We start from the raw sequence: 24,323 nt of genomic DNA, 5'->3' as shown, positions 1-24,323 counted from the left end.
TGCAGATTGAATATTTCTGATATATTTTCATCATATCTTTTTCCCCGATTCAAACCCTCGAAGGGTATTTATTTGATCTGGATGATATCAGAATTTAATACTTTTCATCGATTTTAACAGATACATAAACTGAACTGTGAAAAAAATTAAATTCATCGAATGAAACTGGGGATTTGGTTGAGTGAATAATTATTTTAAGCAAGGATAATTACAAACGACTTGATAACTCTCGTTAAAATTCCAATAAAAATCTGCAAACCACTTGCGATATCATCCGCCTAATGTAACTTTCTCTTCAACACCCATCTCAACTTGAAATGAGATGGGGGACATGCAAATTTATGTAAGGTAACCTATGATCTGAAAATGTTAGGGAAAGTCAACGGTGATATAAGTATTCTATACCTAGCACTCACACCAACTGAGATGAAACCTATAGATTTATATCCTGCAGTGCTCATCTGATAATATCATCCAAAATTTTGACAGGCATTGAACTGAGCTCTGTTCAAATGTCGGAATATAGGTGTTCCATTTGATTAAAGGTAACTTTGTATTACAACTCTGTACGCACATGATTGAGTCTTATTGTAAAGCGAATTTTTGAAGACTCATTTATACAGGGTATCTGTAAACAAATGCGAAGAAGGGAGATGATTCCCCGATGAAAATAAGCAGGGGTAGTTCCTATAAAAAAATTTCGAAACCGACCTCCCTTCCAAGATACAGCCTGAGTCATGAAACTATACATAATATGAAGCACTAAGTAGATGTTACTCACACAATTTTTTAGATTTCATAACTTTATTATTAGGGGTTGGAAGTTACAACCCCTTGATATTTTCCTTCAAAAATTTTTTTCGTGGGATAGATTTTCGAAAAATAAAATTCACTTATGGTTTCCCATTCAATTCTGGAGAAAAAAGTATCTTGCAGAATTTCGATACCGTCGATACTTTTCTCGGAAAAAATAAAAATTCACAAGCAGTATACGAAGGTCTATGAGGCAGAGAGCTGATGCATGTATTTTAGCGGGAGGTAGTCATTCTATGAAACACTCATACGATGAAATGGAATGAACAGTGATTAGAACTGCTTTTAAACTTTTATTTATTCCGAGAAAAGTATCGACTGTATCGAAATTTTGCAACATACAAATTGGTGTATGATACAAGAGCTTAGGGAAAAACCTCAGTAAAAAAACCCTTTCTCCCCGTGAGTGTAGTAGATTGTAATTGTTCACGAAATAAGCTGAAATATTCCATATTGAAGGGCATCTCGCACTGCAAAAATTGATTCTTTCTCCAACAAACAGGAAAATCCAGAAGGTCTTCTCCAAGATACCAGAAACTTTTATCTGAAATAAAGAGAAAACAAAAGCAGAAAAACGTAAAATAATAAAATTAGATTCAATATGTCAGATTGACCTAAAATTGACAACCCAATTCAAAAAAGATTCGGAAACTGCATGTATAGCTCTAAAACCATCCTGAAATTTATAAATTGGACAATGATTAACTAGATGATTTATGGTTTCTTCTGGTTCCCCGCATTCCAAACTAGGGCTTTCAACTGAATTCCACCTGAAAAGCATGCTATTGCAACGTCCGTGACCTGTTCTTATACGATTCAGAATACACCATATTTTCCTGGGAAGATCAAAACCAGGAACTCTATTCGAAGGATCAGTTACTAATTCTTTGTTGAAAATAGTGCACCTATTCCATTCAGACTGCCAAAGGTCTTTGTCCCTTATATTCGAATCGAGAAAAGAGTTGGACCATAAAGGTTTACGCGACTTCAGTCTTGGAATGGTATTTTCGGGAATATAGGATAGAATTGGGAACGAGTCTGGATAGGATTGGAATTTTTTCCAGGAATTCATAACCGCAGTCTGTCTACGAATATGAGGCGGTAAAAGAACTGGTAACCATTGAATAGGTGAAGATCTAATAGTTCCAGTTATGGTTCTCATGGAAAGATTCAGTTGTGCATCAATTTTCTGCACATGAGCACTATTAATCCAAACGGGACAACAATATTCAGCAGCCGAAAAAACCCTGTACAATTACAGCAGAGACAATCTTTCTGTAGTAATGCAGCGTTTCTCCCCTCTACAAGACACCGAAGGTGAAATATTCAGAATATCACGTCTATTATTTCCACGGCTAACCGATTATCCACAGGTTTCGCCCAAAATGAAAATCAAACTCTATTAACCTAACAAGTTGCTTATTAGCAAATATCCAGCGCTCCACATCAGTTATCGTTAGAGATCTCGAGAATTAATTGTGGTGAATCCAGGACCGCGGTGATAATTGGATTTACCAACGGTACCATAGTTCAAAAGTGTGTGTCGACGTTCCGTATCCACTATATGCAGTCCATTCACTGCCGTCGAACAAGAAAAGTGGTTTCGGGCAAGGTTGTATACTGACTGCAGCACATCGCGCCAGTTTTGTACCTGTTCTCCTCCAGAACCGTATATTTTAATGCCGAACATGACTCGGAAACACAAGAAGTACTGCCTCGTATCAGTTTTGCCAACAAGAGACGCCCTTTGTTTATGCCAAAAGTGAAACGTTTGCCCACACGACCGTCCGGCGGTACCGTTAGGTGATGTAGTGAGATTTTGTCTGTGTTCCTGCGTTTTGTTGTAATGGTCAAGGCGGTTTATTATGTAGGTAAACTTGGATTTAGGTTAGGCTGACTATTGTTCGTTGTCGCGCACTCTAATACCATATAGATTAAAACTTGAATACCTGCATCTATTGTCGCAAGACATGCTTGAATTTTACTTCTCACAGCCTTGAGTATTCACAGTGCGAGCCAAAAACGTATAAATCATATCTCTGTGACGCCCAGAGGGAGAGAAAAACACTGGCAGGTCGATTTATTTAGAATTCATCGAATAATGATCTTATTCTCATCAAATCAATGAAAATTCAATTGAATTTTTCAAAAATCGTTTACTATTTCTCCATAACCTATACCGATATACGCAAGGTAAAAAGTAGAAATTAATCAAATATTCTACGTCAAAAAATAGGAGTAAAACTTATTCATATTAACATGAAGGTTTTTTCATTAGTGGCATAATTCACCACTCTATTTCACGATCACGAAGATATTTGGAGAACTTCAAATTTTCAAATAATTTTTTTTCCAGAAATGTCTCTTGACAGATCCACATCCCTTTCATAGATTAAAGTTATAGATTAGAGTTTACCTTAATGTATGATCGGTATGCTTCTTTTTTACTTGGGATCTCGAACTATGAATTGAAACATAGAATGGAAATGTCAGGTGCATCTCAAACTGTGGGTTTAACTTTTTCCATCGTAAAACATTTTTCTAGAAAGAAATTATTTGAACTCCAATATTCTTGTAAATCCGAAAAGGCTTCGATTTTCAAATACAAACTTTTTGAGTGAATTCCCCGAAAAGTGTTGTTATTAACTTCATTCGAAACTAATACTGTCCTACTAAAAATCAGATGCGGTATCTCTACAGAATTTTACCACATTTTTTGCTTGGTACATTGGACATTACATACCTGCCAGGAATACAACAAGATAAAAATCTCAAAAAGTTAATTTTGTATATACCTAAGGCATCTATTTTTAGACCTTCAGAATAGGGCAAAGTACTCAGTAAAAATTTCTTACATTCTTCAGATTCTTGATGCTGTATTGAATGAACAACAACTGATGATTCAGGTCAAGTTAATGTGACATGTTAGGATTCAAAACCTTCAAAATGTTCGATCAAAATACGTTGCCGGATGGATTTTCTACAGAATCTCAACGATTTGTCTTCAGTATTGCCAAAAAAATTTTTATGCATGTCTCTTAATTTGTACCGTAGAAGAGGGTTCGAAATTTTGATGTTCTGTTCCCCTTCATCAGAGAATGTAAAATGTATGGTAAGAAGAATATGATTTGTGAGACCTGTTCAAGTATCCTTCTTTAAGTTCATCATACTCGTATTCCTTGAGACTTACCCGTTTCCTGATTGGTCAATAGAGTAGGTACTGATTTCAACTTTTGAAATCTCGAAATTTAAAGTAGTCTCTCATTTTTGTGTCATCCTCATAAAATATCCGCTTCATTCCAATAGTTAATTATTATCTATGTGTAATAAACCGGAATCCCAAATTGTCGGAATATTTCCATTCACTTTTCTGTCATTTCAAGATAATACAAGGCCAGATCCATAAATTAATAAAAGTGAACCACTTCATCCTCCTGCATTTTTTAATTGGTGTTTGTGTGTGTGATGAATTATCATCAGTGGGCAATCAACAGTAATTAAATAAATATTTTTTGTGAATGCGGATCTATACTTCAGAAGCAAAAAAAATCTTGTCAACGATAATGAAAGAAAATAATTATACCCGTTTGTGAAATTTGTGCAATATTTGATTTGTACCTGCTACAATCTCTGTACCATAAATATTTCATTATTGTTTGATATATCCTTAGTGCAAATATTGACATTCGGCACACAATTAGAAAATTGTCACCCAGAAAAATAAACTCCTTCTGTCGATACATGAATTACCTACTCCTGATTTTTTTCAAAACATCGATTCTTTATTTATTAAACCAATGACCTCACTTGAATAATATTTGGTATATAGATAATCTGGAAAAAAGAGTGAAATCCCGCATAACCTATTTCATTACAATGATACAATACCGTGCTGTACCATTGTTATTGAAAATCCAACCTTGAAACGTTGAAATTACATCAATTTAATGATGGTTCTCATAGAGGCGTACGATAAAAAGAGCGAAATGCAATAATTTAGAATCGAATTCTTTTGTTCTCATTTATGTGCTTATCATCATTTCATCTTCGACTTCATTACTGTTCTCATTATTTCTAGGTAAGTCATTTTTATGGATATTGCCAGCCAATAAAAGATTTTTAATGGAATATGCGCACCGAAATTCTTCATTCAGAAGTGGTAGTAATAATTTTATTTCGCTGTGTGACGTAAGGGAAATTTGAATATTGATGGATGCAAGCAATGTTAAATACTTGTTACAGATACAAGATATGTATTTACATTTGTCAGCATTTAATTTTGAGCAACTGAAATGTAAAATGTAAAATTTCTATAGTCGAACTGAAACAAACTTCTTTGCTTAAGATGAGTTTTGATGGGAAATTTGACTTACCTTTCATGATCATAAAACGTTATGTATATGTTTGTGAACCAAAGTTTGTATCCAATGTGTTTATTATAACATTCATACTGTACAAAATAGACCAATATAAATTACATGTTTCATGTAGATTTCTATGATATTCTTTTCAATGAATTGCACTTTACTCATAAATATATTATCTCTAGCAGTAGGTGAATGCAACAAAACTATCTTCTAATCAACTATTAACTCTTGGCTAATGGCATAATTTGTAATTGTTCCGCTTAAACTTCGATACTCCTTATAAAAGTAAGAATATGACAAAGAGAAAATTGTGAGAAGGTCATTTCCCCACAATAATATGGTACTTAATACTGATTGATACAATCTTTCAGTCATATTTTCGAAGAGTTCGATAGAATCAGAAGTTCCATGTGTTGGGATAACTTCTTCTGTCTGGAATCAAACATATCCTTGTGCTGAAATGTGCAGATGCTGACTGAGCTGACAAGCCTTCTCGTAGCTGGGGGGTTCAGCATTTTCTGAGGGGTTTGGGGGTGTCCCTTCCGATTTCGAGGTTGGTACAACCAGCTCGTAAGGAGGTGGTGGACCAGGAGTGGATGGTCTGCGGGATTCGCTCGAATATTCATCGAACTCCATGCACTGGAAAAAAAAATTTTTCATCGGAAATTTCGCACAGAATTTAATGGAATATTCAGAGTATCTTGTTATTCCAGAAAATAACAATAGGTTTGAAAGTCTTTCAGTATACGTATATGAAATATGTAATAAAAAATATTAGTATACTCAGGATATTCTTTCAATTTTTTTTTTTTGAATCGATAAAGCAGCAAAAATAAATGGGCTTTATTATTATGAGGGGATATTGAGTAAGCCATATAATCTTATACACTAAAACAGGATCATTATAAAGAATTTGAAGATAAATTTTATGTGCTTGAACGTAACGTAATTTTTCCGAACCACTTACGCTCTGTGTATCCACGGTGTAAATTTCCATAGATAGTCCTGGATCCCTCCAATAGGTGGTGGGGGGACTGGGGCTCTGCGATTTTCTGTTCGATTTGTGGCAGCAATAACACAACACGAAAATCACCAGGATAATTGCAGTTAGCATAACCCTGAAACGGAATGCAAATGGGATATTACACTGATAAGATCATTTTTGTGGGTTTGGAGCGTGGTTTATCGGATAAAAACGTTGTTCGCATTTTCACTATGTAGATTTTCAAGAATTGAAGTTGGGGGTTAATGAAGGATTTCCCTGTATTTATCGGTATAGGGATGCAAAACTGAAAAACTTCGTTGAAAACAATTTTTTTGCTAATTGTTCTGCTAAAATTGATGAAAAAACATTGGAAGCTTCCCTTTACAGAAAATCACAGTTGGAATCATAGTTTAGACGCAAATTTTGTTTGTTTGTTTATGAAATGAAGGCTACAAGTCTCACCCCATGAAATTTTCTATTTGTTAGGTTTTCTTCAGGAATTTTCATTGAATTTCCATCTTTATGTAATGAAATTAATATACCTTCTCAGTTGCAATCTATCCTAGATTTTTTTTCCTTTTGTTAGAAGGAATACCTACACATTTAATTCCTTCATTATGTGTGTGCATTAGCAATCTCAGTTGTTAAATGTATCACTAAATTATTGTACATTTGCAAAAAAAAATCAGTTTTTATTTCGAAAGTTTCTCTTGGAATCAAGTTGGTTAATTTGCAGTCTCAAAACTTGAAAAAAATTCACAATATGTGCAATTAAATTAATTTCAATGTTTTATATCTACATATGTATAAGGAAAAATAACGATATGACACCTACTGGAGTACTGGAATCCTTGATTGACGCATTCATACGTAGGATATCTGAAGATATTTCTTTGTAGCGAAACGCATTATTTCCAACTAACTCCTAAAGTGTAAAGCGACGAATCATTCAGTGTTAATCGAATTTTCATGGAATGATATCTACATTTCAATAACTATCGTGCAGCAGTTCATTCGGATGAGGGTCTCTCAAATGATTCTCCAAAATAACCTTGCGTGTTGATTTATTCCAGTCGTCATAAATACTTCGTTGCCCAGAGGCAATAGAAATTTCCGGTATTGATTTTCGATAATCATTTCACCTTAACAATAGAACAATTCAATAATGGATAACAAATTAGGAACATAACAAGAAGAATGTAATTAAGCCGCATATTCAGAAACTTGAAAGAAGGATTTCATTCCACCAGATCGGTTTCGCCATTGTGAATACCTAATACCTACATACAAACAATATTGATCAGAAAAGCTAAGTTTTTTTTCGATCATTATGAAAAGAAGAAAAATATTTTACACGCCCGACAAGTAGTAGAAGTCTACAAATTCAATGCTTAAAGGTATACACACATAAATAGGATTCAACTGAAGGTTAGGTATATCGTTTTTGTTTTCAGTTCATTAATTTCTAAGAATTTTCTTACCCACGCGTTGTTGGGGGGAAATTATATGGCGTTCGTTTTTCCGTTTACCGAAGTCAGTTATGAATACAATTAAATTCTCCAACGCCCGCTTATAGAACAATCGCAACCTAGTTCTTTCGGAAGGAAATGATGTCAAAAATGTATCAGTATTCAGCGTTGGCAGTCACTGTTAAATTTCTCGCTTGTGGATGCCGATTTCAAACCTCGACAATTCAAAACAATTCGAATAATTCCAAGGCAGAATTCTATTCTGCTTAATGTGATTCATCATCTGTCAAATGTCAAGAAGGGAAATGAATATAATGGAACCTGGATGAATGTCAATCGATAGCTAGGAAGCGGGTGACATTCTGAACTGTAAACATGATCATCACGGAATTTGAGATCCCTTAGAATACATCCATAGAAAATCGTGTTTAAGTTAGTAATGGAGTTTAGGACACTAATACCGTTTTGATCTCATATTCGCCAAAGATTTTACATTTTTTGAGCATTTTTTTGCTGAATCCTAAATCCAAAATAGCGTTAGTTGAATTCTATCTAGACGTACAGGGTACAGGGTGAGCTAGAATAAATTGGAGCTCTGTAACTCTAAGAGAAGAGAGAAATGGATGGTGAATTTCGTTGCAACTCACTGTATTTTTTTTAAGTTATGAGTTTAAACTCGAGACCAAAAAGCTGGTTTTTACGCTCTTCAAATATTGAATTAATGTGGTACTTGATGAAAAATAAACACAACTAAGAACTGCCAATAACAGATTAACACTAACATAAATCATTTATTCACGATAGTTTAATCACTTTCAACCATCTTAAGATGGTGTGGTGGGAAGAAACGTGTCTTGCCATGTGACTTTGTTCAGCTTTTAGTTGAATTCTGCCACCCTGTACATGCCTACATAAACCAACAACGAATCTGTACATCACGGGGGTCGTGAAATGAATGCTGATTAGAAATTGGATAAATTGGACAAATAGTTGTTTCAACTTTTGTTATCTATTGAGATTGCTTCAACTCACCCTCCTAACATCACATTGACCCCTCGCATCGGCACATGTGGAGGGGTGTCCAATGGAGGGGCTCCAAGCCCTGTACCATTCACGTGTCCATAATTCTCAGATGTGAGCACCACAAGTTTTTTCATCGATGTCTTGCACCTTCAAAAAATAGAAAACTCATGGTAAAGAATTGATTAAACTTCCCCTAATGAAAAAGACCAATTCTTGCAACACGAACAACAAGATAAGGGAAATGTCAGCCGATTTTCACATCCCTGAAAAAATGTAATGAATTCAATAGGTATTTCTTGGATTTCTAGAATGACAATAGAAAGGTACATGTTTATCAGGCATTAAACATTTAGGCTGAGGAAAAACAACCGCAATCAAGAAAGCTTCTCAGATTTTCGAAAAAGGACCGTTATAAGACAAGAAATTTACCGCAGAAGTTTTTCCAACTTCAAACCTTCGCATCTTTGGATGACTCCACTCCAGGCTGTCTTGTTAAGATTGTTGTTATAAATGATTGTTAAATACTACTTACAAAAGTTTTAGTTCTGTATTCGGAAACGGCCAGTTGAGGCGATTGTAAATATATCGTTTTTCCAACTTCATTCTCCGGATAATGGGTTTAACACGATAAAATAGCGGCCGTGATTCATGAAAGTATCCATTGCAGAAGGCTATAAGCAATCTCAGTGAGTTAATTAAGTCGAACATTGGTGCCTGGAGTTTTCATCAAGATTCAAAGGTATGCTTAATTCGTTTACTGATACCTCATTAATCTCAGCTTCGTCGCCTGGATTTTCATAGATCAAATCGTAATACGTTGTTTATGAAGCAATCAATGTCTTATCAATAATGCATAATTAAAATCAGATGTGATAACTTCCCGAATTGATTTTCTGCACGAGGAAGTTATATATCATGCTCAAAACCTTTAATCTAGATTTTAATACTCATTTTTCGACTTGAAACTGATGAAATTGAGAAAGATTTTTAAAGGAGGTTTTAATTTCAAATCGGGTATCAAATTTTACTGGAAACCCATTGTGAAGTTCGAAAAATGATATAGCCAATTCAAAAAAAAATTACCCTTTCCAAATCAAGTTTTCACTGACCTGTTGTAAAGAGCCGTCCTGGTGCTGTCAAACCATCACTGATACAAGTCCAAAACGAAAGAATCGCACAAATCCCTGTCCAATTTTGAATCCATAACAGAACCTTTTCCGGACATCCTTAAGGAACTGTAAAAGATCCATTCGGATGGTAAATTAAATCGACAGATATCGTTATTTCTAAATATAATAGAATGTTGAATGTTCCTGTGCTTAGCTTGTGAAGTGACATGGATCCTAGATTGGAAATACAGTCAAAATATGTTGTAGATGAAGCTAAGCATTACGTTCAAGCATAGAATATCAAATTCCATAATTTTTCATATGTGTAAAATCATCTAAGTCTATTGCAATAAACTGAAAACTTTGGTAAGAATATTGCAAGCTAATTTTGAGATGCTGGATTTTCATATTGTTCTTGAAATGTCACTGTCACTTCATTCAAATATTTATATAGTAGATCACAAGCGGGACAAACATTTTTTCAACAAAATTAAGGAAAAAAACAATTACATATATTTGATGAGGAAAAAATTATATATACACAAGTCTCTCTGCTTTGAATTAGGTTACTGAACCTTTCAAGTTGTGAAAATTTTGAATAAATATTAACCTTCTCCTGGGATTAGATTTTCAAAATGAAAATATTGAGCGGTGCTGAATTTAATAGTCAGTAAAATATAATAATATATAATATAATAATGTTTGGTATAGAAACCTATATTCTCAAAATATGTATACTATTTTGATGAGTTTTTTATTGATCCATAAGTCTGTTTTTCAAGGATTCATATCCACCATTCCTTTGTATGAAGAGATAAAGCCTTATGGAATTATTTCTACCCTTCATCAGAATCATAAAATAATAGTTCTGACTGAATAAAATATATATCTAACAACTCACGCTGCCATGGTGAAAACATAATAATCGATATTTCAAAAGGTCTAACTTATGGAAGACATCAATTTGGCCCATAAAACATAAAACACTGGTGATAAGCTCCGCATTTTCAGTACTGATTCGAAAATGTTCATTTTACCTTTCTTTATTTTTCGTATCTCTGAAACAGGCTGTTCCACTACACTAGAAAACGATCGTAGTACGTGCAATAGTGAAACGGCTGGTCTGACATGGAAAGCGAGCAGTGAGTTTTCTTGAAATAATCAATAACTTGGACACCTGTAGGACAAAATGGTTCCTGCAGAGGTGATTCGATGTGACGTGCTTAATTTTAGTTATGTGACGTAAGCCGATCTTGTTTATCAAATCACTTATCGAGACATAATCGTTGGTCGATAGATGATGATAAAACTGTGCTCAGAACGATGGAAACCGCTCAATTGCGAATTTTGAATCTATTTATAAGTTATTGATAAATAAACAATGGTATCGAATCTTCGTTTTATTCTAGCTGCACTAGCTTGGCATGTATGGGCAGTCTCAGAATGAATTAAGTTAAGGACCACAAGCTTTATGTTTTGTCCTCATAGTCTCGTAGGATCATCACAAACATATTGACAGCTTCATCAAGGATGTCACCCTTCACAACAATTTAAATGAACAAACTCGAATTCGAGACAATCCAAAAAATAAATGTTTCTTCGAAATAAGATTGTATTTCAACAGAGAATCCAGCTGAAACTAGTTACCGCTGCACTAAAACAGCACAATAATCATATACAATATAATATACCTCGCTAATATATGATCATAGAACTAGATTTTTTTTTTTTAACTTATCAACGTATTTTCTGAATTTTATAAATTGCCCTATTTATTTGTTTTAAACTGAAAACCAACGGAAAATATTCGATCAAAGTAAAATTTATCATGATTTTCTCTGAATTTTGTTTGAAACTAGTGGAAGCAACCATGTTCTTCGAAATAAAATCTGTAAAATCATTCGCGAGGTTCACAGATTTGCATCCAGGGCACAGACAATAGAAACAAGTAAATTGACAAGATGTCATCAAGCATTATAAATAATATTTGAATATCTGTCATGCTCAGAATACATCATTCTCAAATAATTACCCACTTCTCTGAGATAACTTCATGGAACTATAAACATCAAATGAACTACACCTGAAATAACATTAATAGGATGTGACCAAACACAATTTTGATTTTATACCTTTGATTGGACGAGAAAACACATGAAGAAAAATATATCCATTTGGCTTTTGTGTGAAGCGATACTTTATGAGGATCATAAGGTGATCAAGTCTCGGGTTTAGAGAATAGGTCCTTTCGTTTGCCTAAAAAGTGCAGCACTTTTCTACACTCGATTTGATTTACACCAATGTAGAGGAAGTGTAATTTATCTAGACACAGTCAAAAGGAGATATTGATAAACAACACCACCTCTACACTGGTGTAAATTCAATCAGCAAACGAATACTAAAATCGAGTGTAGAAAAGTGCTACACTTTTTATGCAAACGAAAGGACCTTATATCATGAATGCTTCAACTTTTTATTTTTTTTTTCAATTTCAGAACTTTCATGTTCCACAAGAAAGAGTGAGATATTATTGATATATCACGTAATACGCATGTACAAAATATTAATGAAAAGAATTTTGTCTTCTACAGTGAGCTAGGCATAATTAGATCTAGGTAACTAACCAACAGATGGATATTTCAGAAATAATTCCCCAGTTTTCTATGAACAATTATTATATACCAAATATTGAGTATTTCGTTTTGTTTTATACTTACTTATTTTTTTATTTCAGAGAGGGCTAAGAATGAAGCATTATGACCTGAAAAGAGCGCTGCTGATATTTTCCCTATTCTGCATCATCTTTTTCGTAGTCCTCTTTTGGCAACAGAACTCTTCGGTCGACGAAGTTGCGCAGCTATTTCCCGTCTATAAAAAGGTCCCCCTCATTAGGAAAGAAAGGTGAGAATCGTTTTTGGAATCAACATTCAGAAAACTGATCGGAAAAAACAATTTCAAGTAACTGCATGCTTCACTCTCGATATACTTGAAAATCTCCATACAAATCCTCAGAATAGCAACAGATTTCCATTTATAAAACGACTGGAGGGAGATCGAATATTAAATTTAGATTATCCTGCCATAAACTTTTCACAAAGTTTCAGATATATCTGCAAAGAATCGAAAATATTCAGCAATATTTTTAGGGATGATAAAACACCAAAAAATATGTGCTCTTTGTTGATGAATGAACTTTTACGAGTGTCAGAAATAGCCTATCAAGAGTGCTATAAGCCTCAGAAAGGGCTCATTGATTATAATCAATTATTTTCACATAACTGGATACAAATTTTGAATATTATTTGTGGATATCAAGATGTTATCTGCATGTGCTGCTTCAATTCTTTGGATTAACTGTGGGTTAATTTTTTCTTCAGTAATAACGTATTTGAATCATATTCTTTGGAGCTTGAAAATCAAGCTTTTTCCAGTTATGTTCGAAAAACCAATTATCGTTATTTTGAAATTTGGCCTAATATTCACTACATAGTATTTCCTCTACTCCCCCTGATGTTTTCCTTTAGAAGAAATGAACATTAATTCTGATCTTAATATCTCCCAACGCAGTTGGTTGGAAAACCTCGCGCCTGAACTTTTCAAATATCTTTTCAGTGACTATGAACAGCTCCAGATGCCATTAATATAGTCCAGTGGACATGAACTAATTAATAGTAATGGAGCGAAGCTCTGAGCCTTAATTAGTGGCTTTTGATTATTTTTATTCCAGGAAAATTGCACATACAATATTTTTAATTCTCGAATGTTTCTCACCGTAGAATTATGAGAAGCGAGTTGATTAGTTTTTTCAGTTTGAATGACATCATAGATTGATCTGTATGTGGCCCACATATTTTTTGGCGCGATCCTTTATAAAATTATGCTTTTTCAGATTACGGTTTCATTGCGTAGGTAAATACGATTCAATTATTCCCTGAACTAACAAATCGTCATTATTTATTTGGCAATTCTTTAGTACTTGTTCCACCAAGGAGGAAATACACTGTAGTTTTGTGTGAAAGCTCCATGTACCAATCTGAACTGTTTGTTAGTAATCTTCGATCACTGAAAATAACTCCTTAATAGCTTGTTCCTCTATTTTCCATTTTTATTTTGCAGCAATCTAAATCGCTTGGACTCCCAAAATAAAAGGATAAAATTTTCAATCCATTCACAAAGTTTTTGAAAGGAGCTTTACGCTTCAAAAAATTCAGAAAAATCATGTTTTCCCTCATGGATTGTCACAAATAGTTTTCTGTTCATATATTATTAGGTTCACGGTATTCAAAATAAATAAAAAAAACGTGGTGTGCAGACCTCTTGATTGGCTTGTATAATACTACTACATATATTGCTATGATAAACAACTCTGTCTACGAACTGTTCCAAAATGGTTTTCCCCGTATTATTAAGTTTAAAACCTTGAGTCGATGTTTGAAGTTGCAGATTTCTTGAAAATCCAACCGATTTAGAATACGTCGCGTGAGTTTGTATCTTCCGTTCCGTCGATACATACAGAATATGACATTAAATATCCATCAGGTCGTTGAAACGAAGAAAATCAAGAATATTAAAACCGTTAATAGAGTCGCAAGTCTAGTCGCTGGCTTTATTATACCCTTTAATTGAATCCTCTCATCTGAAGCATCCAGATTGGCAGCATCTTCGAACTTTTCAGCGGGGGGAAATGAAAATTTAATGGGGGCTTCGATTATGAATTATGACTAAGCGAACAGTCGTGTCCGGGGTCCGAGACAAAAAGTTAGTCGGAAACACAGTAGCGCAGTATAGATCAGGTACGAAATATGAATCCATTATATCAACTTCGTTCGATCGTTAAACGATTGAATTTTCCTCCAGGGGGGTGGTTTACTCACAGAAAAAATTAGGAAACCACTTACTTGAAGTGAGGAGCCTTCGCGCGCTTGTCAGTGAGATTGTAGTCCACTTGGAACTTTATACGCCTGCTTACTTATATAGAGGGACAAAAAAGTACTGCGCAAAATTCATATATTCGGTTAGTAATTTGTAGAAAATGCTTGAACAGATTTTTCTCTCGACAAGCGTGCTCCCAGAAGAATCATCGTACCTCTAGATCTGATACATACTCTGAAAGAGCAACCTTGTGATAAATCTCGACATTTCATCCACCCCGGCGCAACCGTTCGATCTTGAGGAAGTTTTAACTGAACCCAACTTTTTGGGAATTTTTCGAAGGTCATCTTTCGAGTCGATTATCTTCCAGGAAAATTATCGTAGATTTATACGTGATACATATTCTGAAACAGCAACTCTTCCATTAACGAATCTGAGAATTTCATCCATTTCATCTTGAGGAAGTTTTAACTGAACCCAACTTTTTGGAAATTTTTCGAAGGTCATCTTTCGAGTCGATTATCTTCCGGGAAAATTATCGTAGATCTGAACGTGATACATATTCTGAAAGAGCAACTCTTCAAGTGATAAATCTAAAAATTTCATTCATTTCGGCGCAACCGTTCGGTCTTGAGGAAGTTTTAACTGAACCCAACTTTTTGGGAATTTTTCGAAGGTCATCTTTAGAGTAATTTATCTTCCAGGAAAATTATCGTAGATCTAACCGTGATACATATTCTGAAAGAGCAACTATTCTATTAACAAATCTGAGAATTTCATTCATTTCGGCGCAACCGTTCGGTCTTGAGGAAGTTTTAACTGAACCCAACTTTTTGGGAATTTCTCGAAGGTCATCTTTAGAGTAATTTATCTTCCAGGAAAATTATCGTACATCTGAACGTGATACATATTCTGAAAGAGCAACTCCTCTAGTAATAAATCTGAGAATTTCATCCATTTCGTCTTGAGGAAGTATCAACTGAACCCAACTTTTTGGGAATTTTTGAAGGTCATTTTTGGAGTCGATTATCTTCCAGGAAAATTATTGTAGATCAAAACGTGATACATATTCTGTAAGAGCAACTCTTCTAGTAATAAATCTGAGAATTTCATCCATCTAGGTGCAACCGTTCGGTCTCGACGAATTCTTAACTGACCCCATCTTTTTCGAAGGTTGACTTTCGACACGCGTATCTCCGAGAAAGACTAGCGTAAATCTAAATATGTTTTATTATGAGGATCAGTATCCTTAGAAAAGGATATCTAGGTACTAACACGTACCAACAAAACGCACCTATATACTTGTGTAATATCGATAAACGATCCACCTTACTACATAGAGGATATCGTAATAAAACCAGTGCTTATTTTCAAGTTTTGACTCCTCCGATGATGCTCAGCAATGCCCATAGATACCTTTACCGGCACGTCTCCCAAAACTGCGAACTTTTATCGGCGCCAAGACCCGCTTTGACGTTAGGACCTCATCGCAAACCGACCGAGAGTAAAACTAACCTAGACCACGATCGCGGCAACCCTTATATTTAATGCAAAATCTGAGGATCCGTAATAGAGTTATCATCGGAAAATCGGAAATCATCTCGCCGTTCGCCCCCGCTACCGCCCGTTTCGTTTCATGGGATTTTAACGATTTTGCGCGACGCGCTAGGAGAGGAACAACTTCCGACGTTTCCAGATCCTTGTGACGTCCCGTTTCGGCAATAAGGAGCGGGATCTAAAAGTAACCCCGACGTGGGATTCAAATTAGGGCGATACGAATCTTCACCTTGATGTATAAATGGGGTAGTAATGAGACTTGATTCGAACAGATGAGCAATTTTCCCGTATACTTGGAACCTATTTATGCTGATTCCTGTATAGTCTTCTGGGTCGGGCAGAGGCTAGTTTTTCTGCAGGTCAAGTAACTTATTTTTAGCGAACTCGAAGATACGAAGTTGCAAGTATCTTTGATGAACCTTGATATTGTTCAATTTGTTCATGAGTTATCTCAAATTTGAATATCAACAGTGGAAAAAAGTCCCACTACAAGGTGATTCTATATTGGTGAATGAGTGGAAGCTAAGGGTAGATAGAGGTCATGGAGGCGAGTCAGAATAACCTACATTTAAAGGATCCATCTCTCTTCAAAATCAAGATACAGAGTGTTTTATTGATTTTGTCGATTTCTTCAATTCCCCATAACTTTCGAACCACCTTATATATTTCGATTATATTTGGTGAGTTCATTCTCCGCAACAACTTGTGCATACTGACATATGAAATAGTAACTGAATTTTTTTCAGATCCGGCCTAGAAAATTTCTTATGGGTAATTGAAGAAATTGGCAAAATCTTATGTCATAGCTTTACTATAAAGGATGGAGCCAAATTTGGTAAATAAGGGGGGTAATTTAAATCCTAAATCACCAATTTTTTGCATGGCAACATGAGGTTTGTGTCTTTGAGCTTTCCTCGTATTTTCTTCACTAATGTCGAATTGTAATCTCCGGTTATTTTTCTACCCTTATCCAAAGAATCAATCATGATTACTCCCTGGCAATCACAAAAAACTCAAGCAAGAACTTTTCCAGCAGATTCTTGGACACGAAACTTCTTAGGTCTTGAAGAACCAGAGTGTCGCCACTCCATCGATTGCTGCTTTGTTTCTGGATCGTAGAAATGTACCCTAGTCTAATCCATAGTAACAATTCGGTTTAAAAAGTCTACATCGTTTTCAAATCGAGAACAGATCGAACGCGATGCTTTTACCCTTGCACGCTTTTGGTCAACATTCAAACATTTGGGGATCCATTTTGCAATTTTTCTCATGTCCAAATTGACGTGAACTATATGATGAACGCGTTCGTATGAAATATTCAGTGTTTCAGATATCCGTTTTAGCCCAATTCGACGGTCTGATGAAATCATTTCATGAACTGCATCGATATTTTCGGTGACTGACACAGAAACTGGCCTTCCCGACCGTCTTCAATGGAAAATTTACCTCTTTTGAAGCTTGCAGTTCAATTTTTCACGGTCGCATACGAAGAACATTGATCACCAAGGGTATGAAGCATATCTTCGTAAATCTGTAACGTAAGCTTCCGCTCATTTACCATTGAATCACCTTGTACATTGATTGAAAGATTTTGGAGAAAACAAAAATTGACCTCCATCACCTATCCTCCTAGTTCTAGAAAACTTCTTTGTGGAAATTGTTGTAGGCCAGTCTTTTTGACTCGTACAAATATTTAAATAGTAGCTGCTTGACGTAAAAAAGAACACTTTTTTCCTTTACCATTCTTTCCGATTTGGCTTGGTTTAAAAGATACAGGCTGTTGAAATATTACGAAAAATGATATTTTTAGTTCTATCTCACAAACGGTTGTATCGAATGAAATGAATTTCGGAATATAGTTTTTCATTTACTTGATAAATCTTTTTCGAAAACAAGATATCACCCATGTCTTCCAGTTTTCTGATTTTGACCATTACGTACTATAAAAATACCAAAAATTCAAAGAACCCAACTCTTGAAACTAAGTTGGACGCTGTCTATTGAATATTTGAATGTTTTGCAAAATGAGAGTTTTCTTCATATTTTCTCAAGTGATGTGCCATTTTCGAGCAATTCTGTATTTAATAAACAAAAAAATATCTGTGCAATTCGAAAAATTGGGTACTTTGGCTAAATACAACTCTGTTTAAAAGATCCAGATGTGTAATATCACAGATTTAGCTTGTTATTTTGAACGTAATCTTGTTTTTTCAGGGGTTGCACGGCTTTTCATGAAAATGGCTATATCTCTTTATCAGGGTCAAATCGGAAAAAAATGAATAGGAAAATGTGTTCGTTTTGACCTCGAGAATCTACTGGTAAAAATGTTTGTACGAGTCAAAGCCTCAGCTTGTGTATTTTTAAGTACCAACCTAGATTCGTTATATCTTATTAATAAGAACACTTTCACCGCCTTACTAACTATTTTCGAAAGTTGAATGATCTTTATATCTGATCAAATAGTTCAAAAATTGTTATTAAAAATCGCACATCCCTCACTTTAATATCCAATAATACAATATCCTTCCTCCAACCCTTACTACTCCCACTTAGGGAGGCAATTAATTCCCGATGAACGTTAAACGGCAATTCTTCATTCCAGGAAGCTGTCGTATCAACCGCAATGGCACTGGCACTGCAACGGGAAGCACTGCGAGAGACAGAGGATCACCGCTGGGGTCCCAGCGGTGTCGTTATGGACCTGCAGCATGTCGTGCGGCTCGACGCAACTCTGGCCCCAGCCTTCGGGACCCGTCACCCTCGGCAGCAGGACAGCAACCTTCAACCACGAGCAGATGGTGTTCAAGTCCGAAGCCAGAGATCCAGCGGGCACGCTCATACGCCACGCCGTCGAAATATTCAAGAATAAAGTGCTGGACTACGTTCAAGACGTCAACTACACGGCGCACGAGACTGACGTAGGAAAGATTTTAGTTCATTTGCATGTTCGACTGCCGGACGTGGCAAAACTAAGACTGGACACCGACGAGAGCTACCATCTGACCGTCAAGTCGAAGACGAAAGAGATCTACGTCAACATCACCGCGAACACCTTCTTCGGAGTTCGCCACGGACTTGAAACGCTCTCGCAGCTGATATGGTGGGACGAATACTCCAAAAACGGCATGTTGAGGATGATCAAGAACGCATCAGTCAAAGACTACCCCGCTTTTCCCTACAGGGGTCTCATGCTGGATACGGCAAGGAACTACATGTCGGTGGACACCCTTAAACGAGTCCTCGTCGGAATGTCCGCCAATAAGCTGAACATATTCCACTGGCACATCTCAGATTCCCAGAGTTTCCCGCTGATATTACCGAGACTGCCGAAATTCGCCAAAGTAGGATCTTACTCTCCAGACATGACGTATTCTCCAGAGGATGTCAAGGACCTGGTGCTGTTCGCGCTGGTACGAGGCATAAGGATAGTCATAGAAATAGATACCCCCGCTCACGCCGGAAGCGGTTGGACGTGGGGACCTGACGAGAACATGGGTGAGCTCGCTGTGTGCGTCAACAAGCAACCCTGGATGTTGTACTGCGGGGAACCCCCTTGCGGCCAAGTGAATCCAGACAATCCGAAGGTTTACGAGGTGCTCGAGACGCTCTACAAGGACGTGTTGGACATGACGAAAGAAGACGAACTGTTCCACATCGGCGGCGACGAGGTGAACCTCGAGTGTTGGCAGGATAGCTTGAGCGTCGCCACCCAGAAGAAATACGGCGATTTTCACGATCTCTGGGGTGATTTCACCCTGAAAGCCCTGGACAGTTTGAAGAAAGCGAACGGGGGCAAAGTCATCCCATACGTTTTAGTATGGTCCAGCAATCTCACGAAAAGACCGTACGTGAGCAAGTATTTCAACAAGAGCAATATCGTAGTACAAAGTTGGGGATCTAGTCAGTGGCCCGATACCATCGACCTCATACAGGACGGCTACAAAGTGATTATATCCCACGTGGACGCCTGGTACCTCGACTGCGGCTTCGGTCGTTGGAGGGAGACCGGAGACGCGGCCTGTGATCCTTACAGGACCTGGCAGACGGTCTATAACCACCGTCCTTGGATACAACAGGGTATAAACAAGAAGCAGGTGATGGGAGGAGAGATTTGCCTGTGGAGCGAACAAGTGGACGAAACTTCCGTGGACGCCAGACTATGGCCAAGGGGTGCCGCTTTTGCGGAACGTATGTGGAGTGATCCCGCCTTAGACATGAACACTTTCAGTATAACCGAAGACGTTTATTTGCGGCTGAACAGCCAGAGAGACCGTTTGGTGGCAAAAGGACTCAGGCCGGAAGCGATGTGGCCGCAATGGTGCCTTCAGAACCCAGGGATGTGCCTTTGACGAAAAATTGCGTTGTTGTACATAGGTAATATTTTTATATACTGTGCACGGTGATACTAGTTTAATTTGTATTATATGTAACTATTTAACGAGCACGTTTGTACATTTTCCACATTTTAGCGGTAATTCTCGAAATATATATCTTATTCTAAGTAATGATGTTGCTTTTTATTCTCCAACGCTGTGTCACCCCCAAGTCAGAGTTCTCGCCGCTTCAAAGATTTCATTTAGAGTCATTCGGGGCAACTGTGCGCACTTTTGCCTTTCAAGCCATACCTTCTTTCAAATTTTGAAGAGAGGAAAATTAAAACATATTCATAAGATAGAGAATTTACTAATCTATAAAAAAACATCAAAAAGCAAACAAACAAAAATGTTTTTACGCAAAAAAAAATTTAATAGTGAGTCGGAGTGGAGTGCGTTCACATGCCCCGTATTGCGGGTAAGTGTGCGCACCCTCACGGGGTAAGAGAACGCAATGCTTAGTGAACCACACAATCAAAACAAATTACAAAATAATGTCATCAAAATGTTACAAAATTAGAGAAATGCTGTTTATTGTCAATACAGAAGCGCCTTTTTACAAGCAGTGCATTATTGTTCGTGCCACCATTCCTGGTGAACACAACACTTGATATATTCCCCTGTTAGTGGCTCTTCAGATTTTTCTGAACAAATAGGACAACATTGATCTAGTCTTAACCAAGAAAATCAACAATGTCATAATTTATTCCTCACTGAACTAATGCCCATATAATGAATCTATGCGCACACTTACCCGCTCACGCTTTTCCCAGTAAGCCAAAATTTGAATTGACGTTCTTATAGAGTTGAGGAGCTGAGAGAACCTACAATTTTTTATTATATATTTATATTAATATGCGCATGATCGAATTGAATATTGTTTAACACTGTCGGACTCGGAACTTGGAACTGGCAGAATTTGCAGAGATACTAAAAATTAACAAGAAAAAACTGGTGAATTTGATTGATTGCAAATAAAAAGTTTTTGAAACGTCGCACGGCGCACTCCTATGAAAAACGAATTTGGCGATTCTGCACCCTTGTTTCACCCCAAAGATTATATAAGATATATATATATCTATTATATAAGATAATATTATATTATATTATATATAATCTTTGGTTTCACCCAAATAACCTCTCTTTCATACATTGCGTAGTTGAGATATACGCACTGCGCACACTTACCCTCTGCGCTCAGTTACCCCGAATGACTCTATCACTTGGTTTGGTCAATATGCCATGCCACTACTACGCCACGAGATTTTTGACGTTTACCAAACGCAAATGTTAACAAATCTACGTCCGTCGTCAGTTTGACAAGAGTGAGATTAGATCTTCTCTTCAAATTCCATGCCACAAAAATTAGCGTCAAATAATTTAAGAAAATCGTAAAAATGTTCTCGTTTCTGTGCTTTGGCACCTGTTCAACTTTGAAGCCGAATTCGAAAATTATGCTTTATTTTTTTACTTCGGTAATTTCACTAATTTTCTCGGAAACATACTCTTGGTTGAAAAGTTTAGAATTAGAACAAACCGACTGTATAAATTCAAAAGGGTATAATTATCAAAAATTAGCCATCTTCCGCCATGTCTGAATTTCCTTTACAGTATATCATTATCGTAGGTCGTATATCATTTCAAGCTTCAAATCTGATTTTTCTTTCCATTTAACGTTCATTACTCTCACTGAAAGATATAAAAGCTGAAACAATTTTTTAATTGAGCTATAAAATATTACACCGAGTTCTTCCTCTCATTCTTTCCTTCTTATCAGGTATCAGTTGAAAGCAAAAGTTCGTATCAAAGTTAATACATCAGACACTCCTCTCCTATACCTATATTGCATCATTCTGGGAGCAATAATTATTCTTACCTATCTCATAGCAATCATTTTGAAATGCAGAATTGGAAAAAAGGATAGAACCAAGTTAGATTTTCCAGTTTCCGACATTTTTCGCTTCTTCTGAGGGGTACTATGCGGAGAATCAGGATGATATGGTATGATATGAAATATTACACACTTCTTTTTTATTTTGAAATCTGAACAAATATATAGAGTGTTCCATTTAAATTAAAAAGCCGGGATATTTCCTGTGAAACCGGCATCAGATACTTCACGCATACGCGTCACTCTACGCGACTGCAAAGTTTTATAAATATCATCCTTTTCCATTAGAAGATATTCAATTCATATCAATCCTCTATGTTATTTATGTTCCAGTTCTAGGTGTATGTCAACCTCTAACGAGTAGGTATATTACGAAGTCATCTGAATTATACGTTCATTTACACTTGAAATGTGTGCAATTCTGCGAATATAACTTCCCCTTACGCCTTTTCTATTGATGCAAATTAATTACACGATGTTGAGTGAATAGCAGAGTAATTTCAAAGAGATTCTAAACGACCTGAAAAGGAACATTAATAACTCCATATTTTTCCTAATAAGAAAAACCATTCATCTTCATTTTATTCGGACGATTAACTGCCAAAAGTTGATAGGTATATGTTTCATTAATTGTATACCGCACCAAGCTACAAGCGAGAAGAGTTTATTCGGTAAACGTTATGAGAAGGGATGAAGTTAACGTTTTGTTCATCAATTTCAATAACCATCCAGTCTTTTGGTCTTGGTAGGAATTCATTTCGAGGATATGCGCCTCTAGAAAAATACTTTTGAGAAGCTTTAAAGCTTCTTAGCAGCTTATAATTATGAGCTGGTAAGCGATATGTTGAGATTATGCCCAGCTTATATCCTTAATTAACTACTTTGAATTATTTGAAAAAAAATGTCTTAGAGACCAAAGGCTGGAATTTTCAGTTCACATTACGTAGACTTGACACCTTGGCCTTTAGATTAGCCCATAAGCAAATTCTCTATGGATCTATCCAACATACCACATTATATGACTGACTTTTAGAACCCATTAACCAATTCTTGTTTAGAGGAAGACGCGTTTTCATTATGATTTCAAAATCTTTCGAAGAGTAAGTAATTAAGTAAAGAGATTCCGGCATTTATTTTATTTCAAGAATAAAAATTGAAACAAATCGACTCTTAAGTAAAATGTGGTTAGAGTTAGAAAATACATGCACTAAAATCCTTTGAAAGGGTCAGTTTACCAAACATTTATTTAAAAAATGTGGGGAATATTTTTTTCCATACCTACTACAAGACTCGAATTGAGACACTGAAACATCCAGCGAAAAATTTTATATAACACAATTAATTATCAATTAATACTCCAACAAAAGTGGTTCCTATATCCAAGCACATTCTCATTCTGAAGAAATTATTTAATTTATATTCATTTAAAAGCTTCTTCAGATAATGTTCAGCCTTTTTCAGAGCTACCTCTGTTTCCAACGAATACGAATATAATGTAGACATAATATTGAAACCACAAAGTTACTACAGAAGTATGGGAAGTAATTCAATTAAATTTTTGTGAATTCACCCCAAAATAACATTTTTCCAATGAATCCCCATCAAGTAAAAACAAATTTGTTGAAAAGAAGAAAAAACTTACATTTAAGACGTCCTCATGAAGTACCCGAAACTTGATAGTCCCACATGCTGTTATCACGGCACTGACTGATGCAAAAAATTATTTCGCGAATCATGCACGTGCATCAACCCCCCACACGCAGGCTCTAAACGTTTCCACTTCATCCCCTTCCAACTGGAGCACGTGGTTCGTTTAATTAGATGAAAATAGCGAAAGATCTCGGGATCAAAACATACAGCGTCG

General features: G+C 36.1%; 2 protein-coding genes across 10 annotated transcripts in view; one reads left to right on the top strand and one right to left on the bottom strand.

Annotated features, from left to right (window-relative positions):
- Window positions 1-20,700, top strand: part of LOC123306429 (probable beta-hexosaminidase fdl) — a 24,087-nt gene extending 3,387 nt beyond the window's left edge. For 3 of the 6 annotated variants that reach the window (XM_044888420.1, XM_044888418.1, XM_044888419.1), the window contains exons 3-4: window positions 12,501-12,667; window positions 18,798-20,700. In XM_044888420.1, coding sequence (XP_044744355.1) covers window positions 12,513-12,667; window positions 18,798-20,544 — 1,902 coding nt within the window. In that variant the 5' untranslated portion in view covers window positions 12,501-12,512 and the 3' untranslated portion in view covers window positions 20,545-20,700. Of the gene's footprint in view, window positions 1-2,377; window positions 2,681-4,732; window positions 4,892-11,905; window positions 11,981-12,500; window positions 12,668-18,797 lie in introns of those variants that run through there. The other 3 variants (XM_044888417.1, XM_044888421.1, XM_044888416.1) reach the window with 3 other exon arrangements.
- On the bottom strand, window positions 5,295-24,323 carry LOC123306432. 4 transcript variants are annotated; one of them, XM_044888425.1, is made up of 5 exons: window positions 24,102-24,323; window positions 9,767-9,892; window positions 8,667-8,804; window positions 6,148-6,298; window positions 5,295-5,819 (listed from the first exon to the last, which is right to left on the bottom strand). In XM_044888425.1, exons 3-5 carry the CDS (start codon window positions 8,789-8,791, stop codon window positions 5,619-5,621), a joined length of 477 nt encoding a protein of 158 aa, XP_044744360.1. In that variant the 5' UTR covers window positions 8,792-8,804; window positions 9,767-9,892; window positions 24,102-24,323; the 3' UTR covers window positions 5,295-5,618. The 4 variants fall into 4 exon arrangements, with proteins under 4 accessions (XP_044744360.1, XP_044744362.1, XP_044744359.1 ...); XM_044888427.1 differs by lacking the exon at window positions 24,102-24,323 and adding an exon at window positions 12,484-12,610; XM_044888424.1 differs by lacking the exon at window positions 24,102-24,323 and adding an exon at window positions 10,804-10,978.

This window comes from Coccinella septempunctata, chromosome 2, assembly GCF_907165205.1.
Source record: "Coccinella septempunctata chromosome 2, icCocSept1.1, whole genome shotgun sequence".
NCBI classification, from domain to species: Eukaryota; Metazoa; Arthropoda; class Insecta; order Coleoptera; family Coccinellidae; genus Coccinella; species Coccinella septempunctata.
The sequence above is the reverse complement of the archived record's forward strand: the minus strand, read 5'-3'. Positions and strand labels throughout refer to the sequence as shown.